Source organism: Tetrao urogallus (assembly GCF_951394365.1).
Source record: "Tetrao urogallus genome assembly, chromosome: 18".
In the NCBI taxonomy this organism is placed as follows: domain Eukaryota; kingdom Metazoa; phylum Chordata; class Aves; order Galliformes; family Phasianidae; genus Tetrao; species Tetrao urogallus.
In genome coordinates, this window is record NC_136831.1 from 10,570,392 (window position 1) to 10,582,701 (window position 12,310).

At 41.9% G+C, this 12,310-nt stretch overlaps 1 protein-coding gene across 1 annotated transcript in view; it reads right to left on the minus strand.

Moving 5' to 3' along the window:
- Positions 1-5,595: 5,595 nt before the first annotated feature.
- The window catches only part of GLP2R (glucagon like peptide 2 receptor), a gene marked incomplete at both ends in the record, with an annotated part of 30,498 nt that continues 23,783 nt past the window's right edge, over positions 5,596-12,310 (minus strand). Inside the window, 3 exons of the mRNA XM_079544437.1 lie at positions 5,596-5,934; positions 8,116-8,157; positions 11,323-11,461. Of these exons, the coding sequence (XP_079400563.1) occupies positions 5,596-5,934; positions 8,116-8,157; positions 11,323-11,461 (520 nt within the window). The remainder of the gene's footprint in view (positions 5,935-8,115; positions 8,158-11,322; positions 11,462-12,310) is intronic.

Genomic DNA, 12,310 nt, shown 5'->3' on the forward strand with positions numbered 1-12,310 from the left:
CCCCTGCCACGGACTGGTTGCCCCTCCAGCTCAATCTGCCCAGGGCCCATCCATGGCCTTAGGCACCTCCAGGGATGGGGTACCCACAGCTCTCTGGGCAGCAGTGCCAGGGCCTCACTGCCCTCTGAGTAAAGATTTTCCTCTACATATCCAACCTGAATCTCCCCTCTTCTAGTTTAAAACTTGTCGTATCACTGTCAGACTGTATAAAAAAATCAGTCTCCCAGGATTCACCTGTTTTCATCCACCTGTTGGTCACTGGATAAGCACAAGACAACTCTGTTCTGCAGGGCTTACAATGGACAGAAACAAATCAGGTTGCAGACAGGCAGAGATGCCCACTGTGATTTGCAATGCTCGTGGAGGAATTCATAGAAGATCACAGAGCAGGAGCAGTCATAACTAATGCTGGAAATCAAATGAAGTACAGAAAACTTCCTCTGTAGGCAAAACAGGCTGAAGGTGTTCGTGAGGCTTTACTGACACATGCCCTTCATAAGGCCCTTAAAAGCAAAACGTGCAAAATTAATGTAAATGTTTTAACACAGCTCTAGTATTCTTTACAGTTTTGCTATACAGGTGCCAACTACCATTGCTCTTGCATGGTTTCCTTAAATACTATTGCAAGTTCTGAAGTAAAGGTCAAGACTCAATGGCCCAGAGAGGGCTGTTTGTAGACCTTACACTGAATCTGACCACACACGAATGAAATTTTGGGAGTCAGGTTCTTCTATCTGGAGTCAAACCATAAACATAGTAATGTCACATTTCTTACTCAAAGAATCTTTCTTGTCTAAATTACTGTCTCAGCCCTTATACAAATAAAAGAAAAATTACAAGCATGCACTTGTGAAGTATTTATTATAGAGACAAACAGTTCAGATTCGCTGGTTACACTGCATGCTCTGTTTATGTTCTTTTTTTCCCTTCGGGTCCCTGAAAGTAGGTGAGAACTTCTAGTTCCAATTTAATTTGACTTCCTGTTTTATAAAGCTGACAAGCAGACACTCAGTCTCTTGCAGCTACAGCATAAATTATAGTCATCATATTTACAGACCTACGATTTTTTGTAGACTTAGCAAATGCTTTAAGACTGCGTCATTTGCTTCTGCTCGCTGGAAGAGAGAAGAATGCTATTTCTGAATCAGCTGCTTAAATATATTTAAGCTAACCTCTGCATTGTGGCTGCAGTCATCCTCTGCTCACAAGTTCAGGCTTCAGGAACTCTTTTTACTGCCCCTTCACTTCCTGGCAAGCAAACATACATAAAGGGGGAAATATTGCTGGATTGTAAAGTATTTAAGGTGAAAGTAAATAAAATAAAAATTTGTACCAGGCCAAAACTATACAGCCCAGTATCTTGGCTTGGACAGTGACCAGAAAGTACTGGTTTCTCAGGGAAGGATGAAATTTTTATACTGAAATGCATTTTGATTCTTCCAGATGTTTTCTCCCGTGAGTTCATTTCTGAATTCATATATATTTCCCATGGCATTTTGAAGAAAACAGCTGCAGAGCACAGTGATGTTGCCTGCAACTCTCCAAGTTAGTTTGTTGTCATAATGCTGGTATGGAGAAGACTGCTATGTGCCTTTTGTGGTCCCACGATCTGGCAGCTCACTGCCGTATTTCTCCCTGCCTGCCCCAGTCATTTGCTTTTCAAAGCATTTTTCATCCAGTGGCATCTTCCCATCCAGCCTTCTCTTCCTTGAATTCCAATTATTCCCCAAATTACTTCAGCTGCCACCTCTCCCTCTCCAGTCCTTCACCCTTACCCTCTGAACACTGCTTTGTTGTCACACATCTGCTGTTCTTGAAGAATTCAATCACATTAATTGCCTCCACAAATTCACTCTCTTCATTTCCAGCACTTCAATCTTATCTGCTGCTTTTCTTGCTCTCACTGTAGCCCTGCGAGGTCTGTATCCCCACCCGCGCCTCATGCAAAGCTGCAGGAACAGCCTCAGTATGCACTCCTGGATGCCCTGACTGCAGGGATTTCCACATTTAATATATCCCAAAGTCCCCCTTAGCGCATTCCAGAAGAGTAACAAGGGATTAAAAAGCCAAGAGCACTTCAGGGCTGCAGGGAGAACCTCTCAGCTGCTTCGGGCAGATGAGTGGTGCTGCAAGGCAGCAACAAAAGCTGCTGGGGGTGGGAGCCCTCTAAACCTTCCCCCTGGCAAGATCCATGCAGGTTTTGCTGGAGTGGTGTGCGACGCAGAGCAGCTGCCTGCCGATGTGACAATTCAGGATAGGTCAGTTGTTGGGAACCCTCCGGGGTAGTTCTGTAGGTGCTGAGCCCTAGGAAGCACAGCAGCTCTGTGACTCTGCTGGTGCAGGTGATGGGAGGTTGGGTAGGAGTGGAAGATAGCGTTCTATAAACTTCATACATGGAGGCTGATATCTGGCACGTGACTTCTTGGGTTGTAGAAGAGTGGGAGGTAGAAAGCAACATCTTCTGCTGTGCAAATCTCAAAGCAATTACAGTGCAATTTATTGTGTTGATCAAGAAGAAAATCAAGGCAGTTACTCTTTGTGACCTCATCTATAGTGAAGCTTTGAATGACACTCAAATGTGTGAAAATGAGGGAAAACTTTTTAGGCTGCAAGTGAGAATGCAATCCCAAAGCGCTATACAGGCAGACCTAAGAACCAGCCCTGAAGCACAGAGGAGAGGGAGGAGCAACTGGATGTGAGAAGTGAAAGGGAAGAAAGAAGCTAGAATCGCTCTTGCATCCTATTTCATCTCTGCCACTGATACGGTCCATGGTGCCTGTGGTTAGGGCCTGATGAAGTTGGACTGCAGAATCCCTGCAAGTCATCTCTCATCTTCAGCATTAATAAGGTTCTCCAGGCAGGGAAATAATCTTGCTGTGAGGAACAGAACATTGTAAAATCAAACATGAGTTTAAAAGTGTTGTTGTGTAGACAGAAACCTCAGAGAGACTCAGCTATGCAAGAGGAAGAGGGCACTCCTGGAGGGATGGTGAGAAGCCCAAGACCGTTGCTGTTGTCTGCAGATTCTGCTGAGCATAAAATCAGTGCTGCCTCCAGAGAAGGTAAAGAAAACTGAATGGGGTAAAACAGAGAATTTTAGAATCGCAGAATGCCTTGGGTTGAGGGGACCACAAGGATATCAAGTTCCATCCCCCCTGCCGCAGGGGAGGCCACCAACCTCCAGATGTGGTACCAGACCAGGGCCCCATCCAACCTGGCCTTGAACACTTTCAGGGACAGAGCATTCACAGTCTCTCTGGGCAGCCTGTTCCAGCATCTCAACACTCTACCTGTGAAGAACTTCCCATTGACATCCAACCTAAACCTTCCCTTCTTGAGCTTAATGCCATTTCCCCTTGTCCTATCACTGCCTACCCTTGTAAAAAGTTGATTCCCCTCCTGTTATAATCCCCTTTTAAATGCTGAAAGGAATTTATTTGTGATGGGAGAAAATAACCATTGAATGTGATGCACATGATACAAGAAGAAGCTGAGTTGACAGACATGGCCTGATGGTGTGGCAGCTCCCACTTAATTTCCTGAAGATAATTGCAATGACATGGCTTACAGCAGTTGCATCTCGCAGTTGTTCTGTGCGACTTCGGGACTGACTATGAATGTACTCCAAACCAACTTGCTCAGCACAGCATAGGATTTGTGAAGACTTGAAATGGAAACAAAAACACTCTATAGTAAAAAGGTATTTTACTGAGATACAATAAATTTCTTAAGCAGTTTACATTTTTTATCACCTCCATAAGATGCATTCTAAACTGCTGAAGGCTTTTTAATAGCATAAACAAAATCTCTGGAAGAAGTCAATCTTTAAATTTGAGAAGACATCAGCAGATATGTAGTGCTGGGTGCCTGTAAACCATTGCATTAAAATGATATAAGCAAAACAGACATTCTAGAAAAAAAGCCTTTAAAAAATGAGAATATATTTTCATATTGATCAAATATTTACTTTTTAATAATATGTTATCTACATATACTAAAGAAACTAAATTTTTACTTTGATAAAACTATAAAAGAAATACTTTTTTGAAAACTACCAGAAATTTGATGGTTCAAATGTGTTCTTGATCTGGCACTCGTCAATGAACTTATCTGACCTCTGCACAAAAGCAGTATGTCACAGCAGGTGACATTGGTAAGTTTTATAACCTACACAAAATGAATCTGCTCAAACAACAGATCGAAGATACAGGCAACTTCTCTCCAAAAAGTGCCATCACCTTTAGGTGTCAGCAGAGGTCTGGGGACAGAGCAGCACTGTGGGGAGAAGCAAGGGCAGGGAAGACCAGCTGCAGTGTTGGCACCCGGTAGGGAGAAGGAAAGATGGAAGAGCAGAGCCCAGGGGCAGATCTGAACTTTGCTTAGGGGACATCTGCTGTGTTTTATTACATCTGCAAACATTCAGACTGTTTGCCAGCAAAGTACAGCAGATAATCATAACAAATGCTATGTAACTTGCCGCTGGCTCAGTGTATGTGCCTGGAGCATAGATTTATATTATAGATAAATATTATTTGCTAATCTTTATTTTGCCTTTTTCTTTCTCCTTTCAGTATGCCAGATGGCTTGTGTTGGCAAGTTTGCAGGCTGGCTCATCAGATAGATATTAACAAACTTGAATTCCCAGGTGAGCTGTGTATGACTGTGAAAATTTCAACATGACTCTTTTTAAATGCTAGTGGATAAATTTCACAATTATCTTTCCATGCAGACACAATCACATATACACTATCCATGCTGGGTACCTCAGGGAAGGTGGAAGCAGCACTTCCCACTGATCTGTTTTGTTATTTAGGTCAGTCATAATGCATGTCTTCAGAACAGGTAGGGTAATGTAACGTGCAGATGTATCAGAATGTTTGTGGTTTGTGCCAAAAAATGGTGAAAACTAAAATGAACACTTCTGTCAAAATTTTTCATTTGGTCATTTAAAAAAGAACAAGTACTTTTTGATCTGTCACTTCATATAGGCATTTCCAGCACTAAACCACCAGGGAAGAAGCTTAAGCATCCAAGCCAAAATTTGCTTCATCCCAAGCCTTTTTGTATATTGTGTTGCTTAAATAAAATGCATTTGGGTTAACCTGAAGCTAGATGTTTTTTTGTTTTGTTTTGTTTTGGTTTTTTTTGTTTGTTTTTTGAGTTGAAGGATTATTTCAATCTGCAGAGAAAAATTTCCAAATCATGCAGCCATAAAAGAGAAAACCAAACAACAAACAACTTTGTTGTGTGAATAGGACATGTATGGATGAAGCTGATGGGGGAGAAATTGACCAGTCTGTTAATTTCCAGCATACATCCTGCTCCCCCGTGTACATCCCTTTCAGCATGTTATTATCTCTGTTGGGCAACCCAAAGGATTTTTTGATACACCTGTTCCTCCCCAGCCACATGGGTTAGGAACAGTCAAATTTTTCACAGGTAGTTGAGGTGGGACAGCTGAGGCTGGTAGGAAGTAGGACTGCTTTCTCTCTGTATTGCACATCACAGAGATCTGTGCAGCCTGGAGATGAAAGAAGAAGATCATCTTTTGAAGTACTGTGGCTGTTGGAAGGTGCTGTCCTGGTGGACTTCTTTCTAGATCTCACTTTCTTCAAAGACCACCTCCTCAGTTGTCTCTCCAGTGGTCACTTCTCCTTCGCTGCTGTCTGACACACTTGCCCGCAGACGAGGTGGAAGTGCACAGCCTTGCTCTGTGCACGGAACTGCCCTCTGCTTCGCCAGCAACTGCTGGAGCTTCATGCCCCAGGGCTCACTCACCTCCAGGCACAAGTGGTTGCTGCTGAGGTGCTCTTTTTTCTCTTTCTGTGAACATCTCCTGAGGTATTTGATGTTTTGCCCAAGAAAGCAGAGTTTACGACCAAAGGGTTCTGCCAGCAGGAAGCGGGACCACTGCTTGTGGAGTTCTGCTTTTACCTGAGGGGAGGAGAAAACAGGTGATGTCTTACGCCAGCCCAGCAGTGCACTCATCCAAACACTGGCAATTAAAGAAGAGGGACTGCAGAAGTGCTGAGTGTCTTGTGCCTTTGGAGTCACCTTGCAGCTGTGATGGTCCTTGTAGTGCAGAAATGGACTTGTTTGCTAAGGGAGCCTTCGGGCTCCCACCCTCTTCACTCAAACTCAGGAAAGTTTTTCCAGTGCCTGAATCCCTCTCTGTAATTTGATGTATTATGACCCTGATCCATATGAGGGGAGAGCTCAAGCCCCTTCCATGTTTACAGCCTGATGAAGTGAAGGAAAACCCCAAGGGCTGTGGAAATGAGGACTGTGTGGCTTTTCCACAGTGTTGTGCTCAGAGATCAGGTTTGTTTTGCTGATTTTTTTTTTAATTTGGCAGCCTGCCTTAAGTCCCCAACACTCAATGTCCTGTTTTTCCCTGCCCCGACCCCAGCTCTGCTCTGCAGATGGAAATCAGGCCTCAGAGCCCACGCAGAAGAGCAGCCCCCGCTTCAACTGTCAAAACGTTTGGCCTGAGAGCTCAGCTCAGCTGGGATCTAAAAGCCCCCAGAAGCAACTTTTAACTGCTGATGAGTGTTGCTAGTAGTTCTGTGCCCCTCATAAATGTTGGACAAGTTCTCCTGTGCTGCAGATGAGCACCAGGTCTTTGACAGTAATTTGGAAGTTGTTCTAGGTTTCGTGGTTAAATATTAGGATTGCATGCCCTATATTTTCTATACAGCTCATATCTTTTTTTTTTTTTTTTTTTTTTTTTTTTTTTTTGCCTTTAAAAAGGTGTTCAGAATCGTGTACAAGTGTCAGTACACCACAGTATACACAATACAAGTGCAGTGTATACCACATCAGCTGCTCCCAGGCTGACTATAAGGGAGGTATAAACAGAAAGCTTCAATTTAGAAAATATTTAAAATTGTGACATGAATTCCTAAGCCTACACAAGCCTCATTTCCAGAGGCAGCCTGTAATGATCTGGTGTGGCCATGCCAAGACTGCGTGCAGCTGTGGCAGCAATGAAGGCCTCCAGTACCGGGCTGCAGAGCAGAACGCGGAGATTAAGTGGTTATACTCCTTTACTCAGTGTCAACACTGTATCTGATATTGGGGCCCTTGATGTAACAAATATGGCGATAAGCTTGGACTTTTCAGTAGGGAACAGTGTTGGAGCATTTGCACTTTGAGGAGAGGCTACATGAGTAGCGCTTGTTCATTCTGCAGAGGAGAAAGGCTTCAGTGGAGTTCTGAATGTAGCCTATGAGGAGACTGTGGGGGATTTGGAGGTAGGTACTCTACTGAGGTGTTTTTTGACATGGGATATGGTTGTCCTAAATTGAAACAGGAGAAGTTCTTCCTGGAGCTCTGGAAAAGATGGTTCCTTCTGATAGCCGGGAAGCACTAGAGCAGAGGACAGGAGAGCTGGCAGAACCACCGCACTTGATGGTTTTCAAAGCCCTGCTGGACAAAGCCATGACCTGCCTTCTCTGAATTCCATCTCCACAATGCACTGAACAAGAGATTGGACTGGGGTTCTCCCAAGGTCCCTTGTGAGTTTTCTGTGATTTCTCTGCTGGCACCTCCTTGCACAACCATTAATGATCTGTCTCAGTTCTGGCATGGAGCAAACAAAACCCTCAAACTGACCCTTGAGGCTTAGTGGAAAACAACCTCCAGTCAAGAATTGCCTTCATCTCAAATTTAGAGATGTTCTTTGCAGTGCACACATGAAACTGATTTTTCAGCTTGTTGCTTTTTACCATGTAAGCATGCCAGATTTTGCAGCTTTACCTAGACTGTAGGGGAAAGTAAAGCAAGAGTTCAGCCTGGCCAAGGATATAAACTGGGATTTCATCTGTGTAAAGGAGTGGAGTTCAGAGGGCTGGCCATAAGCATTCAGTGATGTTTCACGTCATAGAGTATCTATACGTCCACAGTGCCATATATTAACACAAGCTTAACTGAAAGTACTTTGCATTTGAATCCATTTGAATATGAGAAGTCTTGCTTTCTTTATACAAAACAATTACATAAGCTTTAAAAGATGTAAGTATGCTCTCCAATAACCAGAGCTAGTCAGTGTTTTCATCCTTCTTGGTGTCAATATGTTTAATTAATTAACCAAAAACTTGTATCACCATCTCTTACCTCTCCATTTGCAAAGCAATATAAAACTGCTACAAAAAAACCCTGTAGGAGACAAACAGTAAGAAGGAAAAGTTAATTATCTGAAGGTTTAGTGTAGAGTTGGCACTAGTATTAAAGCCATACAAACACACAGTGCTATCTAATTTTCAGAATGCAAACTAGTTATCCGTCGTAATTTATCACTGCTATCAAGTACTCATCAATTTATTTTTGTGTGATGCCTTAGCAAATGTAGAGCACATTTGTAGATGTTTTGATGCAGATGCTGAAGAATGGAGGCTCTGCAACCCCAACTGATCTTATGTTTAATCTGTATTTTACTACCATAGAGTTCTTTTTTTCAGACTATTACTGTTATAGTCTAATTCCTGTTCCTAGACATGGTAAAACAAACTGAAATGCATGTCAGAACTCAATATTTAATATGTAATACAGTTGATATCATTCTTTTTCACATTGAAACTTTTTTTCCCCCCAGAAATATTTCTGTTTTTCTCAGATTTACAATGAAATTCACAGCAGCTTTAATATTTTTATTATGCCTCCCATTGACTAATAGCAGTTTGAACCTACAGGGTTCTAACAATCTTCTAACCCTCTCTGTCATGCCAGTGGGTGCAAGGACAGGAGAAAAACCAATTGCAATTGCTTTCTGTGAATATTTTAATTCTACCATCTTTCATGCTCCTTCTGGATAGTGGTTGCAAGATCTGTGTGCTTCTGACATATCCTTCGTCAGTGTAACTTTCAAATGATTCTCTGCATCTGAACTATCTCACAGCATTATGAAAAAATAAATCTGAATATTGAGAGACTTTATGTTGATTAAATACAAGTTGGCTTAAAAAAGCAGTTTTTATGCAGAACTACACATGGAAAAAGAGCTTTTTTTGCAGAACTTCTTCATCTGAAGATTGTTCTCTCATTGGATAGAAATGCCACGTGTCTCTAATCTCTTACACCATGGAAACTGACAAGCAGAAATAGGGGCCGTACCACTTGGTGCTGCTAAGAGATGGCCAGACATCACCAGAACAGGAGAAGGCTTTGTGAGTGCTGGTGGCATCTCTGTGTTGAATGGAGGTTTATCAACCCCCATGTGAATTAAAGCACCGAATGATGCACAGAAACACTGTAAATGACATCAGAAGGTGGCATGGTTATTTGTATTTGCTGTTTGTTTTATATCCTGATTTCTGTAATGCTTTTGTTGTGCTTTTTGAAAATGTTTGAGTGAAAGACTCCAGGGAAGATCCCAGAGGTGGCTCTTTTCCTTTAATGAAACAGTTTAACTGAGCTTTAAAAATACTGAGGAGATTTACAGACTAAACAAATGTAATTGGGTACAGTTTATGTGCTTTTTTTCACTAATCCCTTAACAAATAATGTTGTGGCTAAAAAAGAGAATCTACAATAAACATCACCCAAGATTTCTGGGTATTCTGAAAAGAAGTTTTGCTTCTAAAGCTTGTCATACAGCAGAGCACGTGCACCTTCCTGTAAATAGAACAAAGTTTGTGCTTTTTGGCAGGGTTGAGTAAGCTGTCCTCTGTATCATGCTTCCTTGTCCAAGCCACTAAATAAAAAATTCATTTAAAATGATTATGTTGCTTAAAATAACATCTAGACCCTGCAGCCTCTCCAAGTAAGGATATGTCTAACATACACTTCAACACCATATCAAACAGTCCTCTTAGGGTGATGGTTCCACATGAATTGCCTTCTGCCCGCCTGGACATTTTTCTGCTCAATTGGAAATTTTTCATTAGAGGCTCAAATTGCAGTCAAAGCACTGATGCATACACCAAGGCACTGGAGCATGCATACAGATTGAAAACTCAGATTACAATAAATTCTAGTGCTTTGATGTCTTCATATTTCAGGCTACCAAAGACGGCAAAAGGGCTGAGTTAGTGAGCAAGAAGGACTTCTAGCCCAAAGAATTCTCGGGCACCTCATTAAAGACAGAAGACCTGGATGCTGATGTGTTGTATCACTGAGATTATTAAGGCTGAAAGGCAAGGCAGGGCAAGAGTGTTGAATGAATCATGGAATGGTTGTAAAGGTTCTCTTAGCCCCCCAGGCTCTCCTGCCATGGGCTGGCTGCCCCCCCAGCTCAGGCTAGCAGCAGTGCTGTGGCCTCTCTGCCTCTAGGTAAAGAATTTCATCCTCATATCTAACCTACATTTCCCTTCTTTTAGTTTAAAACCATTCCTCCTTGTCCCATCACTATCAGACCATGTAAAAAGTCTTTCTCCTTCCTATCAGCTCGCCTGAAGTTCTGGAATGCCACAGTGAAGTCTTCGTGGAGCCTTCTCCATGCTGAATACCCCCAGTTCCTCAAACTACCTGGAAAGGTAGTTAAATGGGAGTGCTACATGTAAAAAATCAATACTCAGCAACTTTGTATAACATGGATTGATGCATACAGCAGTGCAGTGACTGGTATGTCCATTCCTTAGCCTTTCTAAACTGCAGGATAAAGTTACCATGAAACACGAGTGTAGTTATGCATGGTGAGAGTGGTGAGATTCACTATTCATTTTCAGTAATGGCTAGCTGTGGAATTTGGACTATTTAGCATTAACCGCTATAATGGAGCATGCTTCCTTTACACATACAATTTCCTCTACACATGTACGATTACCCAAAATGGAGTGAAACTGTTCCTTGTATCTGCAGGTATTGTGCCCATTTACTCTTATTTTTCTTTTTTTTTTTTTCTTTTCTTGTTGTGTGATATGACATAATCATTGTGGTGTATTTGACATATGCTGAATATACAAAATTTGCTGAAGAACATGAACCCAGGCCCAACCTGCTTCTCCTGACTACAAAATCAAGAGGTCACTTTAAAATTGTAACAAAAATTCTGCCCAGTGTTTTTAAAGAATTAATTTACATGAAACACTACTTAAAATAGGCTGGTTTTATTCTGTTTTCAGGTCAGAGATCTGTCACTTACTATCAGAGAACACAGGATATGCTCTGTCTGATAACATCAGACTCCTTTTTTTGGACTTTGGGGTCACCGTGTTTTGAACACTCTGTGTATTTTTTATCATCTCTACTGTATATTTACAGACATTACAGGCCACAGTAAACTATTTTAAAAGGATTCTATACACCTGTGGAATCTACACATAAACAACATACGTAGGTAGTGGGTATGTGATGCCTAAAAAATACTTGCAGAACAGTACTTACATGAAATGAACTCATTGTCAGCTGAATGAAAAGTCTTACATGTCTTGGAAATCCTTCCACCTGTTCATCAGTGATGAAGGAAAATATAAACTCATGGATCCCCAGCAATGGAATCAGCACAAGTGTAGATCTTGCCAGTCTTAAAAAGAAAATATTTAATTATGGTATTTCTCAACATCCTTAGTGCAAAAAGTGGATCTACATAGAAATGATTCCAGAAATGATTGCCCAGCTAACTAGGGGGCTCTCAGTTAGCTAGATATTGACAAATGTGATGTTGATCTGTAAGAAGGGAGGAAGGAGATCTGGGGGATTAACACACCTGCCAGTCTGACATCCGTGCAGGGAAAGTCATGCAGCAGAGCATCTTGGGTGAAATCATAAAGCATGTGCAGGACAACAAGTGATCAGACACAGTCAGCATGTGTTTATGAAAGGCAGGTCCTTCTTGACTAGCCTGATTTTCTATAAAAAGATGACCTGTGTAGTGCATGAGGGAAAAGCTGTAGATATTGTTTACTTGGACTTTTGTGAGGCATTTGATGTTGTATCCCACACCTTTCTCCTGGAAGAACTGACTGCTCATAGTTTGAATGGATACCTAGCCCAGCTAGAAGGCTGGGCACAAAGGGTCACTGTGAATAGAGTTAAATGTGGTTGGCAATCAGTCACAAGTGGTGTTCATCAGGGCTCAGTACTGTGGCCAATTTTACTGAACATTTTAATCAATTATATTGATGGAGGGGGTGCAAGCTCAGTAATTTTGCACAGTGCCTGTGTCAGTGAAAAACGGGTAGGTGCTGGTGACCAGGGAAACTAGGAACATTTCACAGATCTTCTGAACATTTCTTCTTTTGAGGGCCCTTTGTCACAATCACAGAAAACAGAAGTTACAGCAGTCAAGGCTGTTTTATATGCATTCTGGACACCCGAGAGAAGAATCCATCCTGCATTTTAAACTCTTTGAGGAGGTTAACACACTGATAAT